Below are 19,490 nucleotides of genomic sequence, written 5' to 3' on the forward strand. Positions count from 1 at the left end.
CAAAGATGGAGGCGATGAATTCTGCGCTTTGTTTGTGCTTCTTAGCATTTCATCATTCCTTGCGCCGACATTGAACAACGGCATTGAAATCAAACTTTTGAAAGTGGTTGAAGATGTGAGTGCCATACCGGAGTATGACTGGTGCTCGTATGTATTGGAATGTCTAGCTAATGCTGCATGATACGTGCATTTTATATAGTCTTATTAGCCTACTTTATGCACGTATTTCTATGCTTTTATCGTGGTTTTATGCTACGAAATGCCCCGAATATGCTACTTTGGTTTGTTTTGTCTTATTTGCAGGAATGAACCCAAAAGTAGTGAAATCAAGCCTTTTACCATCCTTTTAGCATGCATTTGGAGGAAGAGTGAATTTGGAGCGGGAATGAAACTATTTTGAGATGCGCATTGGAGTAAGGAAGTTAGGCGAGCTAAGAGAGTGCTTCAATTTGCTAGTTCCTGCTTGTAAGAGCCATATCTCGAGTTCTACAACTGATATTCAGGTGATTCCAATTGGAGATGAAAGTTTGTCCTTTTAGATTTCCAATGCCACCGGAATCACCCTGTTTGACCAAGTAACGAAGAAATGGCAGCCGTTTGAAGTTCAGTGCGCGAAGCAGGAATTACGCGCTGAGAAGTGCTCGATCGAGAACTACTTCTATTCGATCGAGAGCCAATTTGCTCGATCGAGAGCTACCTATTCTTGATCGAGTGATTTAAGGAAAAGAAGTCCTCGATCGAGAGGAATTGTGCTCGATCGAGAGGAATGCTAAGGAATATCACTCGATCGAGAGCCTTAAGTGCTCGATCGAGTGGATTTTGCTACGGGCTGGGCTTTTTAGGTTTAATTCCGTCATTAGGTTTAATAAACCTTATTTTCTTATAAATAAGGAGTCAGTTTGTCATTGTAAACTCTCTTCTCTTCTCTTCTTCTTTTTCTCTCACACTTTTGCTACATTGCTGATTACTGTTACTCTGTTCTTATTTCCGGATCCTTAATTTCAGTAATTTCTTCTCTCTTTTCTCCCTTTTTATTTAATGGTTATTATTCCCTCTCCCTCTTTATTTATTGTTCTTATTAATTCTATGTCTAGCTAAATTCCCCGTAGTATGTTAGGATTAGGGAAGCCGTGGTAGCGATGCTTTAATTGTATTAAATAGATTAGTCTTGCGATAAGAATTGTATTAGGCAATTTAACTGTTATCCGGTCGAATGAATGCATGTAGGAGACCATAAATTTAGTTAACCCCGACCTAGATCGAAAGATTGGAAGGGAAGGCTTGCTTAATTACAATAGGGTATTGCGGTGAGGGCGAAAGTTAAGTCATTTACGCTCTAGGGCGGTTTAAGGACCGAAAGGTGACGACCATAGCTCTTCTTATCAATAGTTTAATCGCCTTAATATTCTCGATAGTATAAGATCTGATAGCTGCCATGGTAGACCGACTCTTAGCATACTACCCTTTTCCTTTTGTTAATTTCTTCATTCATTTCTCTCGCTTTAATCTCTAGTTTAGTTAAAATCAATTCAACCCCCATCGTGACATTAGACAGATAAATAGACAAATAGATAGTACACCGCCTCCCCGTGTGGAGATCGACCCTACTTGCTTGCCGACTTCTTCATAGTTGTACTTAGGTATTTATTTTTGGTACGAAACGACGGTATCAAATTTTGGCGCCATTGCCGGGGAGGCAATCTATTTATTTATTTGTTAAATTTTATCTGTTTGTAGCCTCTGGGGATTTTTCCCTTGAGGCCGTTTTAATCTTTTGTTTAGTCTTTGTTTTGATAGGCCTTACAGGTACTACCTAGACAGTTCTAGGTGAAAGACAATCAAAGGGAAGGCTTGAGTACCTTTGACCCATCACCGATGTCCCATTATATGGAACAGCCGGTGATCCGCTACGGAGATGTGGTTCTGCCGAGCACAATGCAGCTGTAGTTGTGCCGCCACATCCGCCCTATCAATGGCCACCGCAACAAGATTCCCTTGATATACAAGAAGAAGACATTGCGGAGCTGAAATCCTTGATGGAGGCACTTGCATTCCAAGTGCAAGAATATGTCTCGCGATTTGATGAGCTCGAGTCTCGGCTTGCTCAATTAGCACCGAGATGGAGAGAGAAGAGATCGCGAGTCGACATATTTAATGAGAATGCTTGTATCACAAATGCAAGAGAGTGATAGGTATACGGACGCTCGAATCCCGAACTGGAGTCACAAATAGCTCGATTAGCGAGATGCAAGAAGAAGAGGTTTACCTTCTTTGAGAGCGGTTTTTCTCCTGAGGAAACCGTGTTGCCCAATGATGAGGATGACTTCTGTGACTCGGACGACGAGTTCCTTTCATATTTCACTGCCCCACGTGAAGATTTCAGCTCTATGCAGGAAGAATCACTCGATCGAGTGACTTATAATGGTCGATCGAGTGAATTTCCGAGAAGACGATCCTCGATCGAGTAATATCCCTTCTCGATCGAGTGACATGCAGGAGGATAGTTCTCGATCGAGTGATGTTGTTACTCGATCGAATGAGATGCGGGAGGAAGTTGGTCGATCGAGTGATTATTCGCTCGATCGATCGAAATGGCCATTGGGAGCTTTGGTTCGTCATTCGGTTTGATTTGGATGACGAGTCCGACGATGATGAAGATTACGGTAAACCTCCCTATTCACAAATAGCCGAGTCGGATACACTTGAAGATGCGATTTACGGGATGGATTCCACTGAGGAGGTTGATGAAGAAGCAGTTGAGACGGTAATTGCTCCTAGCACGGAAGAGGTAATAAGCTCTTTTACCTATGATTCCGTCATTTAGAGCGACCGATCTGAGGTAGTAAACGATAATTTTATTATTGTTTGTTCTAATAGTATTTTGCCTCGTTTGACTCGCGCTGTTTCTTTTAAAGTTATACCTCCTCTCATATGGTCGATTAATTTAAAGAATTTTCACCGTCCTTATCATCTCAAAACTGTTAATCTGAATCAGAACCCCCATATATTGACAATTGCTCCCGCGCTCCTTTATTTTGTGGATAAATTTAGGAGCTCCCATAGGAAATTTGCTAGACTTAAATGTTTACATATCTTTATTTCCTACTTTGCTATTCCACTTTTGTGTTACTTATGCTTTTGTGTAGCACATGCGCAGCTATTTGACAGGTTGTTGCGCGCTTTGAGCTGTTTTGATTGTGCTTAATTATAGAGGCTCGAAGAAAAAGAAGGTCGAGCTGGGACCTGACTGAAGCTAGCGCTACCCGGGAGGCAACCCGGCGATTTTAATTTTGCTTTTTATTTTATTTCAGTTGTAATAAATGGTTTTTATACCATAGACGGTCTCAGTTAAGCTTGTCTCTGTTAGTTGCGGGCTGTTTTTATTGCGTTTTTGCAGGTATGCACTGAGGATTACTCGATCGAGTACTTTTTGTACTCGATCGAGAGCTTTTTCTGCTAAATTCACTCGATCGAGTGATTAATCTACTCGATCGACCACCTGCAAGATGAGGAACTACTCGATCGACTGCTATTCTCCTCGATCGAGCAGTTTTTGGATGCCCTTTCACGCTTTTGACTTGGATTAGCTTCCTGAGACGGTTTTCGGGCCCTTAGCAACCTCCCATTTCATGGTCGGTTTGGGGAGGTCCCCTTATTCGCGCAATCTTGTGAGTTTTCCGCATTTACTCTATTTCTCCTTTAGTTTGCATTTTCCTTTCCATGTTTTGGTACAATGGGGGCATTGTACAGTTTGGTTTGGGGAGGTTATGCATCCATATCTGTGTCTGCATGTTGTTTTCATTGCATTTTAGTTATCACGTCTAATTTATGTTTGCATTGTTGTTATTTTTGTTGAAAATTCAAAATCACATAAAAATTGAAAAAATTGTTAAAATTCAAAATTTCACGTTTATTTTAGCATATAGGTTGAGTCGGAACGGTAGATTTCAGTGATGAAATTGCACTACAACTGTCTTTTTGCTTAAGCCTTGCACTGAACTGTTATCTTTTAGCTTTGTCTTATTGCGTAATCTACGAGTTAATGTTAAAATTTAGCTGAACGAATAGACTTGACCTGAAATTTTGGCAACCTACTTATAAATTCTAAGGATTTAGAGCCGTATAAACTGGTGTCATTTGTGACCAGTTTCATGTAGGATTGTGAGTAGTTACTCCTTGCATAACATGTTCATCAATTTGCGCGTATATGAAATTCAATTGCTTTTTGCCGTCAAACATTCGGGTTAGTGGTTGGTGTCACATGCAGGGAGGTGCTTATAATTTCCCTTTCTTTCATTTTTACCCATTTAACTCCACATTAGCCAAATTTGCCTGTTGACCCTTAGCTACATCCAAATTTAGCCTGCCTTGTCAAGCTAGTTTAGATTGTTTCTGCGGTATATTGTCTATTGTATCGAGTTTGGCTTGCATCTATTGATTCGGAGTTGGTAATTTATGAAGAAAGGGAGGATGATGAAAAATGACGTGAAAAAGAAAAAAAAAAGTGAAAAAAAAAGAAGTTGAAAAAAAAGGGAATTCGAAAATGAAAAAGAAAAAAAATTCGAAAAAGAAGAAAAAAGAAACCGAAGAAATGAAAACAAAAGAAAGAAAGAAAAAGATGTTGTTTGGTTGACGGTTTCTGCTCCTATGTTTTATTTATATCATTTGAGGAGTGTTTCTAGTTTGGTTTGGTGAGATTTTATGCCAAATGAAGGGCATTGTGCTTAATCAATAATTGAGTTTGAAATGGATATGTCTCATATGGTTCTGTTTAGGTACTAGCTTGATCACCTATACCTCCACATTCCCATAAATGTTTTGCCTTTTCTTACCCATTGCCTCACTTTACCATATTTTTGTAAGCCCTCGGCTGTGACAGGACCTCGTTTGGTTGGAATGTGTTTACGGTAGTTAGAATTGTCTATCATATGAGTTGCATGCATGTTATGTGGGTCGTAGTCTAGGTGAGCGACTATTTTTCTTTCTCTCTTACATATATTTGTTCACCCTTTGCTTCATGAGAGAAGAGTGACCCGTGAGAGTCCATTGTTAAAGGTCTTGCAAGGTCGACGGTTCAGCTTTATTACAAACATCTTATAACTCGTTTGCATTTGACTGTCTGATATAAGTGTTAGTTTGCTTGCATTAAATTGGCTTAAGTGGGCATTTATAGCTAGCTCTGAGTTATCTTTTCCGTTCCTTTAGTTGCATTTTAGTTTACTCGGGGACGAGTAAAGGTTTGGTTTGGGGAGATTTGATACGTGCATTTTATATAGTCTTATTAGCCTACTTTATGCACGTATTTCTATGCTTTTATCGTGGTTTTATGCTACGAAATGCCCCGAATATGCTACTTTGGTTTGTTTTGTCTTATTTGCAGGAATGAACCCAAAAGTAGTGAAATCAAGCCTTTTACCATCCTTTTAGCATGCATTTGGAGGAAGAGTGAATTTGGAGCGGGAATGAAGCTATTTTGAGATGCGCATTGGAGTAAGGAAGTTAGGCGAGCTAAGAGAGTGCTTCAATTTGCTAGTTCCTGCTTGTAAGAGCCATATCTCGAGTTCTACAACTGATATTCAGGTGATTCCAATTGGAGATGAAAGTTTGTCCTTTTAGCTTTCCAATGCCACCGGAATCACCCTGTTTGACCAAGTAACGAAGAAATGGCAGCCGTTTTAAGTTCAGTGCGCGAAGCAGGAATTACGCGCTGAGAAGTGCTCGATCGAGAACTACTTCTATTCGATCGAGAGCCAATTTGCTCGATCGAGAGCTACCTATTCTTGATCGAGTGATTTAAGGAAAAGAAGTCCTCGATCGAGAGGAATTGTGCTCGATCGAGAGGAATGCTAAGGAATATCACTCGATCGAGAGCCTTAAGTGCTCGATCGAGTGGATTTTGCTACGGGCTGGGCTTTTTAGGTTTAATTCCGTCATTAGGTTTAATAAACCTTATTTTCTTATAAATAAGGAGTCAGTTTGTCATTGTAAACTCTCTTCTCTTCTCTTCTCTTCTCTTCTTCTTTTTCTCTCACACTTTTGCTACATTGCTGATTACTGTTACTCTGTTCTTATTTCCGGATCCTTAATTTCAGTAATTTCTTCTCTCTTTTCTCCCTTTTTATTTAATGGTTATTATTCCCTCTCCCTCTTTATTTATTGTTCTTATTAATTCTATGTCTAGCTAAATTCCCCGTAGTATGTTAGGATTAGGGAAGCCGTGGTAGCGATGCTTTAATTGTATTAAATAGATTAGTCTTGCGATAAGAATTGTATTAGGCAATTTAACTGTTATCCGGTCGAATGAATGCATGCAGGAGACCATAAATTTAGTTAACCCCGACCTAGATCGAAAGATTGGAAGGGAAGGCTTGCTTAATTACAATAGGGTATTGCGGTGAGGGCGAAAGTTAAGTCGTTTTACGCTCTAGGGCGGTTTAAGGACCGAAAGGTGACGACCATAGCTCTTCTTATCAATAGTTTAATCGCCTTAATATTCTCGATAGTATAAGATCTGATAGCTGCCACGGTAGACCGACTCTTAGCATACTACCCTTTTCCTTTTGTTAATTTCTTCATTCATTTCTCTCGCTTTAATCTCTAGTTTAGTTAAAATCAATTCAACCCCCATCGTGACATTAGACAGATAAATAGACAAATAGATAGTACACCGCCTCCCTGTGGAGATCGACCCTACTTGCCGCTGACTTCTGTTAGTTGTACTTAGGTATTTATTTTTGGTACGAAACGACAAGATCACCGCAGCCGAGGCTCGCAACGTGCAATCACATCTTGCTTGGTTGTATCCCTTTCCTTATGATTACTTATTTTCAGCGGTATGATTACCGTGGCAAGAGTTGCCCAGATGGCCTTCCACTTATTCAGCATTGGGATCTGAAAACTCTATCGAAGAGGTTAAAGGATGAGTTGGACGTGGGTCCACTGGGTCGTCTAACTTTGTCGAAGGTGATGTACCCGCGATGTCAAAACAAGACCCCGATGAGAAGGACACCGGTAATACGATGTTGGCTATAGGGGCGTGCCCAAGGCGCCATTGGCAAGCCCCACGCCTCTTCTGATTTCAACGTCGGGTACATCACCCGATAAGAAGTTTATTCAGATTGAACTCCCTCCCGGTGTTGAAGATGACGATGAGTTGAAAGCTAGGGCTGTAGATGTAAGATTTATGTTATGAATGTTTAATTAATCGCATATTTTTATTTAATATATATATATATATATATTGAGCAGGTATATTTTGTGTATCTAGAGTCTTAAATCTTTTTTTGTTACCAACTGTAGGGTGTACACGAGCTGTACTTGAAGATTCAAAGGAACGTTGTGGCCTTCTATTCCTGGTATACGGATGCAGCTGAAATGCTTAAGAAATTAACAACAGGTGCTACTTCTTCAACTGATCTTGTTCCGTCACAAGCGACGCAAGCTTTTTTTGAAGGAGCAAAGGTGAAGGAATATGTTGAAGAAGTTGGAAATTTAGCTTCCCAAATGAAAAAGTATAATGATAACGCTCCCTCATTGTCAGATGTTGGGAAGGTGGCCAAGAAATAAACAAAGGCAAGCAAGAAAAAAAAGACGAAGGCTCCTAAGTTCGAGTTTACGCCATCGTAGAGATCCCGTATCACTTGCGAAGATTCGATTTGGGTGATAAAGCAGGTGATGCGGCGATGTCAGAGGTAATGGAGACCGCTAATTTCTACAACACCGCTGAACTTAACGAAGCCTGTCGACGAGAGGAAGAGGAATGCGGGCTAGATTTAACCGACGACTTGACTCAATACACTGATCGGCAGATTCTAGAGAAAATTTATAGCCCGGATGAAGTTGAAGAAGCGTACACAAAGTCCTCATTGAACGAGGAGCAGGAAAGTTTGGGAGGGGAAGTGCCTGACACTAGTGGTGGCCCAGAGAAAACTGAAGATGTTGTCCAGAAGTGTAAGTCAGAAGCAACGAATAAGGGTGATGCGGATGTGGTAGGTCGATCAATCAAGATGGTTCATCTTCGATTCAACTAAAATTTATTTCGATCACGATATTGATAATGCGCTGCAAGGTTTGGCGATGTTGGGGATGGTGGCGGTGAAGCGGCAGAGGGGGTCGCGTACGATAGGTGAGGATGAGATTGTGCGGGGTATGGATATGGAGTGGCTCAAGAACAAAATTGTTTACGCGAAGGGGAGCCGTCTTCTTCAAAAGTAGTATACAAGGTGGGTGCGGATGTGGTAGTCCCGTCAATTGAAGATGGATCATCTTCATTTGAGTTGAAATTTATAGCGACAGCTGATATCGATAATGCGCTGAAAAAGTTGTCAGACAGCGGTGACATTGAAGTGGCACAGGGTGGTGCACTGACAGTCCAAAATGAGGCTGTGCAGGGCATGGACATGGAGCCGTCCCAAGAGCAGGGGCCCTGCCGCGGGCCCGAACCACTCGTGGTTGGACTAGTGCCTGGTGAGGCTGTGGAAGCTAGCGGTGCACCGGGAGTGGAACAGCCCGTTGACCGACACCAAGTCAGTGGTACGAAAGCACCGGATGGTGAGCCTGGCGTTGTTTCGACCACAGTGCGTGAAGATGCATCGCAAGAAGGTTTAGAGATTGGTAGTGGCATGGTCAACGAGGAAGGTGAGGGCACTCTTGAACAACCTGGTTGCCCTGGTTCATTTCGAATGATGACAAGCCCATGGATGTTGCGAGGGTTCGAGATAAGGTTTTTGTTGAAGCACCATCCTCCGAGTTTAAGTTGCCGGAATTTCAAAGTACGTTTATATCTACTTTGCAGAGCTAGCCGAGGCGTTTAAGGGGGTTCCAGTGAGGATTTTGGAACGACCGATGTGGCGAGCCCTTCTCAACCAAATGCCGTTCCGCGGATGGTCGGGAAATTTATGTCCCCCGGAGTAATATGGATCACCACCCTTTCCTATTTCATTCACCCGAGCCCTTACGGTGCATGGAAGTGGTCCCCGAGAATCGACTTGCACCATGGATTGTGGGGAACCCATGCCCGAGCAGGCTTTGTTCTTCAGACTGCAATTTGAATAAGAAATTATTTAGGGGTGTTTTTAAGGAAAGGAAATACGTCCTGGACTACGTATTTAACAAATCAGAAGCTTGGTTGAAAGGGTGAGTCGATTAATTTCTATGTTAAACATATTAATACTTATATGTTGTCATAACCATGTTTGCCTTATATAAATCAAACTTTTTTGTAGGGAAGAATTGGCGCTTTTTTTCAGACTTTTTCTTCGTGTCACGGGAAGACATGTTAACCCTTGAACCTGGACAGGAAGTTATGAATTCTGTAATCGATTGTTGGTGCCTACTAATCAATAAGATGATGTACGACCAAACCGCACCGATTTGCATCCTCTCGTTGTTTCTTCGGGCTTAGTCACACTGTACTTGCCCTATCCTCACTCAATGCAATTTTTATAGTTCCAATTTAATTGATTAGTAAGTGTCTAAATTTAATAGCGCTGCCGTTTGTTTGAACAGAGCCCCCCGCACTGAAATTTGGAAAGCCAAGAAGAAAGGAATTGTTCTTGACAAAAAGGACGAAATCTGGGCTGGGTGGGATGCTTGGATTCAATTCTGTTTGTCTCCATTTCAACTTGGATCTGATATGGTAAGTGTAAATGTGACCTATTGTGAAGTGTAAATGTCATCACACCGAAAGTGTATATGTGATTTTCACAAAGTGTAAATGCCTGGATGTGATTAAGAAGAAAGTGTAAATGTCATGGAACATGAAGTGTAAATGTGATACGTAGTGAAGTGTAAATGTTATGATGTATAGTGTAAATGTGATTATATAGAAAGTGTAAATATGTTGACATAGCGAGTGTAAAGGTGACTAAATAGAAAGTGTAAATGTCAGCACACATAAAGTGTAAATGTGAAAATATGTAAAGTGTAAATGTCATGACATATGAAGTGTAAACGTGAGACACAGTGAACTGTAAATGCCATGATGTATGTATTGTGGAAATGTGAACATCTAGAAAGTGTAAATGTGATGACATAGGGAGTGTAAAGGTGACTAAACAGGAAGTGTAAATGTCATCGCATTTAAAGTGTAAATGTGAAAATATGGAAAGTGTAAATGTCAGCACTTTGGAAGTGTAAATGTGAGATAAAGTGAAGTGTAAAAGCTATGAGACGGGTAGTGTAAAGGTGACTAAATACGAAGTGTAAATGTCATGACATATGTAGTGTAAATGTGAATATATGGAAAGTGTAAATGTCATGACACAGGGACTGTAAATGTGACGAATTATTGAAAAAGTAAATCTGAATTTTTTACTGAGTGTATCTTTTATGTCTTTGTTGTCACACCCGCCAGGTCTTCATCCCGATCTTATCCGGCAATAATGATCATTACAAATTGTGCATGCATAAACTTCGTTTCCGAGCGTATAGAGTATTTGGACAACCGTCGATACGACGATGATTTTGAGAAGCTTCCATATTTTGGAATTTCCCGCATTGCGGTAATAATTATAAATAGCATTCCGTAATTTGTTCTTCAGTGTTGATGTATTCTGGAATTGTAAACACTGTTTTTCAATTGACTTTTTTTTTTAATTCCTTTTACAGTGTGATTTAATGGGTGCGTATCTGGAGTCTAAAGGGTTTGTCAGAGGATCAAAGGTTGCTGGGTTCAAATTTGTGAATGTCGAATTTAAATGGCAAGGCACGGGTAATTCTGCGCCTTAGGTGAGATGGACGTTCTGAACCTCGTCCGGGCTGAAGTGGTGTCGATTCTTATCCTGAGTGACCATAACAAGGTGAGGGAGAGCGTTCGCTCAAGGATAACCCAATTCAGAGAAAAGTATGGTCAAGGTCTGAACCCGCTGGAAAACCTGGTCTCCAATGTTGCACGAAGCGGAGTCGAACGATGAGGAAGAGATTACGTACGATGCGACCTCGTGTTGCGCCCCACCCCTAAACGCGTAGAAGGAAGCCCTGTGGTCAATCCCGTAGCCATACAGCGGAAAGCAGCCCATTTGTTGTTCAAGCGTCAGCAGCGATCGTCGGGTAGCCAACCGTTGTCACCGTGACGGAGCCGTCCCCGGGCGGGGGATGGCTTGGTTGCTCAATTGATCGTGGGGCTGCTTGTACGCAAACTCTTGTTGTCTCGACCTTCTTACGGAACAATCAAAGTTTGGTCAGGGGTATTCGATCACGTCGAAAGCATGCGGTGGACTATTGCACATTAGACGACTACAACTTTGAAAATTCGTTAGTTCCCCGCCCGCCGTCTCTTATAACAGGGCCAATTCGTTACGATATTTAATTTGTAACTACTTCTCAATTTCTTACTATTATACGTGTGTTTTATTGCAGTGAATCAATCTCTTGGTACAAGAGGCATGCGACGCTGCGCCGGTCCGACATCATGACCATGCTTCCCGAGGTTGTAATGTCGCTGTTGTCATCATTGAGTCGTGGGTCGTTTTTCTTTGAACCATTTGGAGTCTGCTGAACACTTACTTCCTAGGATGGCCTTCTTTGGGATACGTCATATGGTACACCCCCCCCCCCCCCCCCTCCTCCCAAATAAGACAAAGCCTCAAAGTTATACATTAGTTCTTTCTTTTATTATGAAGTCTCACTCACTCCCCGAACAGAATGTATCATGCAAAAAACATGGATATACGTGAAGCAGCTCACAGTCTAATGACATCACTGATCGGCTGTATCACATTTGGGATACCTTCATCCAGGACTGTGATAAAACTTTCAACCTGAATGCCGAGTTTATCTTCGTACCTGTCAACATTGGTGGTCACTTTGCATGCGTGTGTATAAATTTTGGACAACAAACCGTGGATCTCCTTGACTACCAACATCATGCCAACTGGGATCAGTCTGAGATGTGCAATGTTACTCGCCAAGTGGCATCAGCTGTTAGCGATTATTTGGACGTCAGAACGGACAGGGGATATGAGATTACTAGCTTTGAGCATCGGCAAATCCCGTTCAGCGCCAAACACCTCTTCCTAACATAACAGAATCGGGATTTTCTCGTATGATGTATATCTTGATGTACGAGGGTCAACCTTTTGAGCATCCGGACTTGGAGAGGAAGAGGAATCGACGGTACTTGGTAGTCGAGTTGGTGGCGACGCTTGTTCTAGCTGACATAAATGTCAACAGAGACATTTTTGAAGCAAAGTTGAATGGGTTTATCGCTGGAAAAGAAGATTTATGGGCCAAGTTACAAAAGAAGCGCAAAATTAAGGCTGTGTTGTCGAAAAAGTGAACAATTTGTGGACATATTTTTTTTTAAAATGTATTTTGTTTGGCAATCTTGAACTTAGTAAATAATGTTTTGCAAGTGTAAGCTTTACAGTAATGAAGTGTAATTGTAAATTACACTAATGAAGTGTAATGGTTGACTATTTGTTGGCATTTATAGTCATAGTTTATTCAAAGTGTAAATGTGACTAAATTGCAAGTGTAACTGTTATCACACTTGTAATTTAGTCACATTTACACTTTAAGTGTAAATGTTAACACACTTAAAGTGTAAATGTTAACACTGTCAGTGTCAACTTTAACATACCGAAAGTTTGAATATAAACACACTGAAATTAAATTGAATGCAGTGTAAATGTGGTGACATGGGAAGTGTAAATGTGGTGACAGCCCAAGTGTAAATGTGAACAAAAAAAGTGTAACTAACAACAAATAGGAAGTGTAAATTTGAATATAGGAGAAGTGTAAATGTGAACAAATCAAGTGTAAAACTGAGTAAATTGGAAGTGTAAATGTGAAGATATTCAAAGTGTAAATGTGAGGATATAGTATGTGTAAATGTGAAGTTACTGGAAGTGTAAATGTGCTGACATGGGAAGTGTAAATGTTAACACCGGTTATTTGAAAATAAGTGTAACTGTTACTTGAAATAACATAAGTAATCCAAAATAAGTTCAAGTAACACAATGTTTGGCTATCTAATAAAACAGAGAGATTTTGGTCTTATGCCAGTGTAACTCTAATGTTGGTGTTACTAAAAGTTACACCAACTCGCATTTCAAAGTTACTGTTGCCATGAGACCAATTCCTTATCGCCCGCTCCAGTTATAGCACATCAAAGTTTTAAGTTACACACTCAAAATATATAAAGCAACACTTGTCACCGATCCGACGTCTATTCTTCTCCCGACTCCAGCTCTTCCTCCTCCTCTCCTTCATCCTCTTCTCGTTCAGACGACCCTTCGCACAATGGCGTGTGTCTTTGAGAAGGGGTTAGGGCGATTTATCTTGTCGTGATTTGCCATTCTCTTGCAATTCTTACACTTACGTTTGGGTTTCCTAGCCAACACCATTGCTTTTGTTTTGTCTGACAAAGAATCTTTTCCGGTCCCCTTGTTTTTCGAATTCTTTGGTGGCAATATCGTGACTACCTCACATGCCGTACAATTCAGAAATTTCTCCATTTGTTGATTTTTATTCAACACTTCCTCTAATGGTGAGAGGGACTGTCTAAATGATCTAATTACAAAGTGGAAAAGTGTCAACATCAGCTATTCCTTTGTCTCGAAAGAGCCCTACACTTCATGAACTTCGACCACATTATTGACATTGCAATTTGTTTTTCATCGATGACTTGCATGTTTTCTGTTCCTTCACCATTAGATGTGAAAATCCTTAATCGGAGATACTCTTTCATCCATCTATTCGAACATAATCTTCTCGGTATAGTCTTTATCCCACTTGCTTTGAAAAAATCCATATTATATGGCGACATAGGATTCCTGGTTCTTTCAAACATCGTACAAGCTACCGCAGCTTGCTTTACGTGTACCTTCGTCATCAGATAAAGCTATCATGTAAGTGTGAACGTTAAAAACAGTGAGACTTATGTAAAGTGTAAATGTATTGAATTGTAAAGTGTAAATGTGAAGTCATTAGAAGTGTAAATGTAATGATCTAAAGTGTAAATGTCATGAATTGTAAAGTGTAAATGCTAAGTAATTAGAAGTGTAAATGTAATCTAATAGGAAGTGTAAATGTTAAGGTATTAGAAGTGTAAATGTAATGAACTAAAGTGTAAATGTCATGAATTGTAAAGTGTAAATGCTAAGTAATTAGAAGTGTAAATGTAATCTAATAGGAAGTGTAAATGTTAAGGTATTAGAAGTGTAAATGTTAAGTTATAGGGGATTTACATGTGTAAATGTCATATGATGTAAAGTGTAAATGTCATCAATTGTAAAGTGTAAATGTTAAGTTAATAGAAGTGTATATGCAAACTAATAGGAAGTGTAAATGTAAACTAATGGAAAGTGTAAATGTTAAGTTATTAGAAGTGTAAATGTTAAGTTATAGGAATTTAAAAGAGGTAAAAACAGAAAGAGGTAAATGTCATATGATGTAAAGTGTAAATGTCATCAATTGTAAAGTGTAAATGTTAAGTTAATAGAAGTGTATATGCAAACTAATAGGAAGTGTAAATGTAAACTAATGGGAAGTGTAAATGTTAAGTTATTAGAAGTGTAAATGTTAAGTTATAGGAATTTAAAAGAGGTAAAAACAGAAAGTGTAAATGTCATAGGAAGTGTAAACTACCTGTACTGTACACAACTTCAAAGGAAATGTCATATGATGTAAAGTGTAAATGTCATCAATTGTAAAGTGTAAATGTTAAGTTAATAGAAGTGTATATGCAAACTAATAGGAAGTGTAAATGTAAACTAATGGGAAGTGTAAATGTTAAGTTATTAGAAGTGTAAATGTTAAGTTATAGGAATTTAAAAGAGGTAAAAACAGAAAGTGTAAATGTCATAGGAAGTGTAAACTACCTGTACTGTACACAACTTCAAAATTCTTCTTTCTGGTTGAATCTTTGACAATAGTTATCTCTATTTCGCCTCTCTCAGTGAAACCTCCTGTTCTACATGTATCAATTGAGAAGAAGGCTTCTTGTTTGAATGTGTTGAAAGCTGAATATGTGTACACCTTTGCAGCATGAATCTCTAATGCCAGATGTGTTGACGCCGTTGCGGACGAGTGTTTATCCATGTTGTCAAGCTGCTTTTGTGTATGTCTTTGTTGGTCCATAGCGCTCTCAAAACGCATCCAAAACTCAACCAATGTTCCCGACTTGTGTTCAAACCTCTTGAAAAAGCTATTTTCGCTCTCTGATCTTTGAGTTGTCCTCATAATCGACGCCATCCTCAAGTCTCTGCAATGCGCCATCACCCACTGTCCCCTTATAGCATATGTATCTGCAAACCAATCATTTACGCCAACACCATGATCTTGAACTATTTGCTCCCAGAGACCATCAAATTCTGCTGCCTCAAGCTCATCGTCCCATATAATGTCATCAATTTTACAGATGAAGTCATTATAGTCGCTTCTCGATACGCCAAACTTATTTGGCATTTTGTTCATTATATGCCACATACAGAACCGATGGCGCGCTGTCTTGAAAACAAGAGGGAAAGATTTGATAATACCTGGGTCCTGATCTGTAATTATGTACTCGGGTTCCTTACCTCCCATTGCTATTAAAAACCGGCTGAAAACCCAATTAAACGACTCATAATCTTCCCTTGCAATTAGAGCCCCACAGAACGTCACAGATCGTTTATGGTGGTCAACACCTGTGAATGGTGTGAATACCATAGAATACTTATTGGTGGAGTAAGTTGGGTCGAATGACACCGCATCACCAAAAATTTTGTAATTATCTCGGGCGGTACCGTCCGCCCATATGGCCCTACGTAGGCTGCCATCATCGTCAAGGTCATAGTCAAAGTAGAAACCTATTCTTGTTTCAGTCATTTCCTTGAAATGGTCAACAAACAACTGAACATCCCGTTCGTTAATGAAACATTTAACATCCCTATGGAAGTTCTTAAAATCATTTAAGCTTGCTCCAATGTTTTCGTATCCATTCACTTGTTCTTTTTCGCAGATTCTGTATGTTTTGCTCCTATCTTCACCGCCAATTAATCATTAATGTATACGTCATATAAATATAACATGAATGGAATTATTTATTTAGTATAGAGACTGATTATGTATTACAAACCCTTGAGTTTGACACGATTATCATCTTGTGATAATCTGTTATGTTACGCGACAATTTCTGGAACTGTCTGTCCTGAAGTGAGATAAGCTCGTGATTGTGACCCTCGTGGAACCGGTCAATTACTAAAACACCATTCTTCATATATAGTCGTATCCTCGCTTTACACCCCACTCTAGTGACCCTGAATATCCTCTTTGAATTCTCCCCATCCAGTCCGCCATCCTGATCTTTCTGGGCTTCTTGTGAGCGAAACCTTCTCGATTGCAGACAACGAGCTTTGACTTGATCTCACCGCCACGCCATTTTTTTGTTGTGTACCTACGTACATCAAACCCACAAGCAATGGCGTATATCTTATAAAAAGTCACTGCATCATCAACACCCCCAAACTCCTGGCCGATGTACGGTGTAAACCTCTTCTCCACCTCCTTACACTCTCTTGCCTGTCAAAGTTGAACCCCATTCTGTTTTACCAAGTCTGTAAATGTGCACAGAGTGTAAGTGTAAATGTAAATGTCCTCAGATATGAAGTGTAAATTTTCTGTTGTAAAAGTGTAAATGTCATCAAAAGTGTAAATGTCAGAACTATAGTAAAAATAAACATCCAAAAGTGTAAGTGTAAATGTCAGTAGAAACAAAGTGAAAATGTGCTGTTCTGAAAGTGTAAATGTCATCAAAAGTGTAAATGTCAAAACTATAGTAAAAGTAAACATCCAAAAGTGTAAGTGTAAATGTCAGTAGAAACAAAGTGTAAATGTGCTGTAATGTCATGTGTAAATGTCAGCAAAAGTGTAAATGTCAAAACTATAGTAAAAGTAAACATCCAAAAGTGTAAGTGTAAATGTCAGTAGAAACAAAGTGTAAATGTGCTGTAATGTCATGTGTAAATGTCAGCAAAAGTGTAAATGTCAAAACTATAGTAAAAGTAAACATCCAAAAGTGTAAGTGTAAATGTCAGTAGAAACAAAGTGTAAATGTGCTGTAATGTCATGTGTAAATGTCAGCAAAAGTGTAAATGTCAGCAGAAATGCAGTGTAAATGTGATTCTTTATAAGTGTAAAGTACACCAAAAGTGTAAATGTTTTCAGAATGCTAACACAAATTAAAACTATAATATTAACAGAAAGTGTAAATGTAAAACTATAGCAAAAAGAGTAAACATCGAAATGTGTAGCAGAAACGAAGTATAAATGTGATTGTCTGAAAGTGTAAATGTCAACAAAAGTGTAAAAGTGTAAACGTGAGCAGCAATGCAGTGTAAATGTTATGCTTTAAAAGTGTAAATGTCAACAAAAGTGGAAATGTCAACAAAAATATAACAATAAAAATGCAAATGTATTGAATTGTAAAGTGTAAATGTTAAGTCATGATCGAAAGTGTAAATGTTATGAATTGTAAAGTGTAAATGCTAAGTAATTGGAAGTGTAAATGTTAAGTTATAGGGGATTCAAGTGAAAATGTCGTATGATGTAAAGTGTACCTGTGTACAGTACAGGAAAAGTGTAAACGTGAGCAGTAATGCAGTGTAAATGTGAGACTTTAAAAGTGTAAATGTCAATAAAAGTGTAAATGTTGTCAGAATGCTAACTCACATAAAAAATATAACAATTAAAATGCAAAGTTGACTATAACAATAAAAAAGTGTAAATTTAAAAGTATAGGAAAAGTGTAAACGTGAGCAGTAATGCAGTGTAAATGTGAGGCTTTAAAAGTGTAAATGTCAATAAAAGTGTAAATGTTGTCAGAATGCTAACTCACATAAAAAATATAACAATAAAAAGTGTAAATGTAAAACTACAACTAAAATGTTCATGTAAATGTTGTCAGAATGCGTTCATGCAAATTTAAACCCAAATTAATGAAAACCCAGCAGGAAGATTTAACTCTAACAATGTTCATTTCAAACCCAGTAACAAATAATCAAAACAAGAATGAACAAATTCAATGACATGCAAATATGCAAAACTGTAATGTTTACCTTCATCCTTCCTATTCAACTGAAAAATATGAAAATGTGACTGAAAACAATTAATAAAATGAAGAAATACCATTGATGCCATCTATTATTTGCATGTTTACGCTGATTTGGAGGATTTAGAGAGAACTTTATCTTCGTTTGGAGATGAAAGAACCCAGTTTTAGAGAGAAGAAAGAAAGAAAAAGGTTGAAATTAAGTGTGTTGAGGAAGGAAGAATGTGGGAAGTGGAAACATAGTACAAAGGATATATGTTTTTGTCCGCAGGAAATAATCATTGGTAAGAACAATTCGCAGGAATTGTTGTCCTCTCTCATAGCCATGCTTTTCCCTTTTTTTTTTGGCCTACATTTTGTAAATAATCTCCACCATAGATGTTGTCCATCTAAGGGTCCTTATAAGGACTTAAGGACTTAAGTGAGGTAAGGGACTCATTAGATCTTACCTCTATATACATATATATATATATATACATATATATATATATATATATATATATATATACACACACACACACACACACTCATCTCCACGATCATAACCCACGATCCACAACTGTTACACACAGTCACATAAGCTTCTTAAGTTCATTTCTTTTATTACCACAAAACTCACTCATAACTTAACATGATACTAAGTCCCAATAAAAGGAGTTATAAACCACCTGTAGTTCTAGTTCAATACAACACATGTTCCACAATTCTCTTGCCACAACTCAGTCCACCAATGCCTTATCTAAAACAAGATTAAAAGTACTCTAATAACCTCTCACAACTGTGTCCCATTAACAGAATATTACTATACCATGACAACAACAGAACCATACCCAACTCTCTTTCATATCATATTCTATTCTCACTCCCAAGCCGACACTGGTAAGAAACATCGGGAAACAAAAAAAACGGTCTATATGCCCCAACCGACATTGACAGGAAACAGTAGTAAACAAACAACAATCTATGACAACACGAAAATACTCATATCACAACACAGATTGCAGTGTCCAGTGCACAACAACTACATCGATAGTCATCGCAACCTTTACAATCTCATAACACTGACCCAGTACAACTTTCTTAACCAGATGACTTTCTTTAAACCGCTCTACTAGATCACGACGCAACATATTACATGGAATCACGGATACCAACCTTACGAATATTATCCAAACCATGACTCATGAGGTCAGAACGTCACACCAACATTTACACATATCATGGACCCATAATCGAATGTAACTGTTGGAGTATGTGTCCTCGACAATAGTGCGATCACATTATTAAAACTCATATTAAGCATACACAAAGGGATTATTCATTTTTTATACGTCAACTGATCAACATTAATCGGTAATGATTGGCTGACTAGAGTTTGACATTACTGTCGTTTGACGGTGGTGATCAGTTGATCCCTTAAGGTCACACCTACCCTTAATAGATAAATTAATTAATTGTA

General features: G+C 38.9%; 2 protein-coding genes across 2 annotated transcripts; one reads left to right on the forward strand and one right to left on the reverse strand.

The window, feature by feature from the left end:
- Positions 1–6,813: 6,813 nt before the first annotated feature.
- Positions 6,814–7,566, forward strand: LOC141608128 (uncharacterized). Its single transcript, XM_074427482.1, has 3 exons — positions 6,814–6,968; positions 7,033–7,174; positions 7,300–7,566. The coding sequence occupies exons 1-3, from the start codon at positions 6,814–6,816 to the stop codon at positions 7,564–7,566; spliced, it is 564 nt and encodes a 187-aa protein (XP_074283583.1).
- A 5,657-nt stretch (positions 7,567–13,223) lies between these two features.
- Positions 13,224–18,120, reverse strand: LOC141608129 (protein FAR1-RELATED SEQUENCE 7-like). The gene is made up of 8 exons (XM_074427483.1): positions 18,109–18,120; positions 17,541–17,597; positions 16,227–16,503; positions 15,223–15,965; positions 14,823–15,138; positions 13,826–13,843; positions 13,602–13,737; positions 13,224–13,512 (listed from the first exon to the last, which is right to left on the reverse strand). The coding sequence occupies exons 1-8, from the start codon at positions 18,118–18,120 to the stop codon at positions 13,224–13,226; spliced, it is 1,848 nt and encodes a 615-aa protein (XP_074283584.1).
- Between the last annotated feature and the right edge of the window lie 1,370 nt (positions 18,121–19,490).

The sequence above is a fragment of the Silene latifolia genome, chromosome 10, assembly GCF_048544455.1.
Source record: "Silene latifolia isolate original U9 population chromosome 10, ASM4854445v1, whole genome shotgun sequence".
Taxonomy (NCBI): domain Eukaryota; kingdom Viridiplantae; phylum Streptophyta; class Magnoliopsida; order Caryophyllales; family Caryophyllaceae; genus Silene; species Silene latifolia.

Coding starts and splice junctions, on each gene's coding strand:
- LOC141608128 (XM_074427482.1), top strand. CDS start 6,814: ATGATTACTTATTTTCAGCGGTATGATTACCGTGGCAAGAGTTGCCCA. Junction 6,969..7,032: donor CTAACTTTGTCGAAGGTGAT/GTACCCGCGATG, acceptor TGTTGGCTATAG/GGGCGTGCCCAAGGCGCCAT. Junction 7,175..7,299: donor TGAAAGCTAGGGCTGTAGAT/GTAAGATTTATG, acceptor TACCAACTGTAG/GGTGTACACGAGCTGTACTT.
- LOC141608129 (XM_074427483.1), bottom strand. Junction 15,966..16,226: donor TTCAGGGTCACTAGAGTGGG/GTGTAAAGCGAG, acceptor TTGGCGGTGAAG/ATAGGAGCAAAACATACAGA. Junction 13,513..13,601: donor GATGAAAAACAAATTGCAAT/GTCAATAATGTG, acceptor CTTTGTAATTAG/ATCATTTAGACAGTCCCTCT.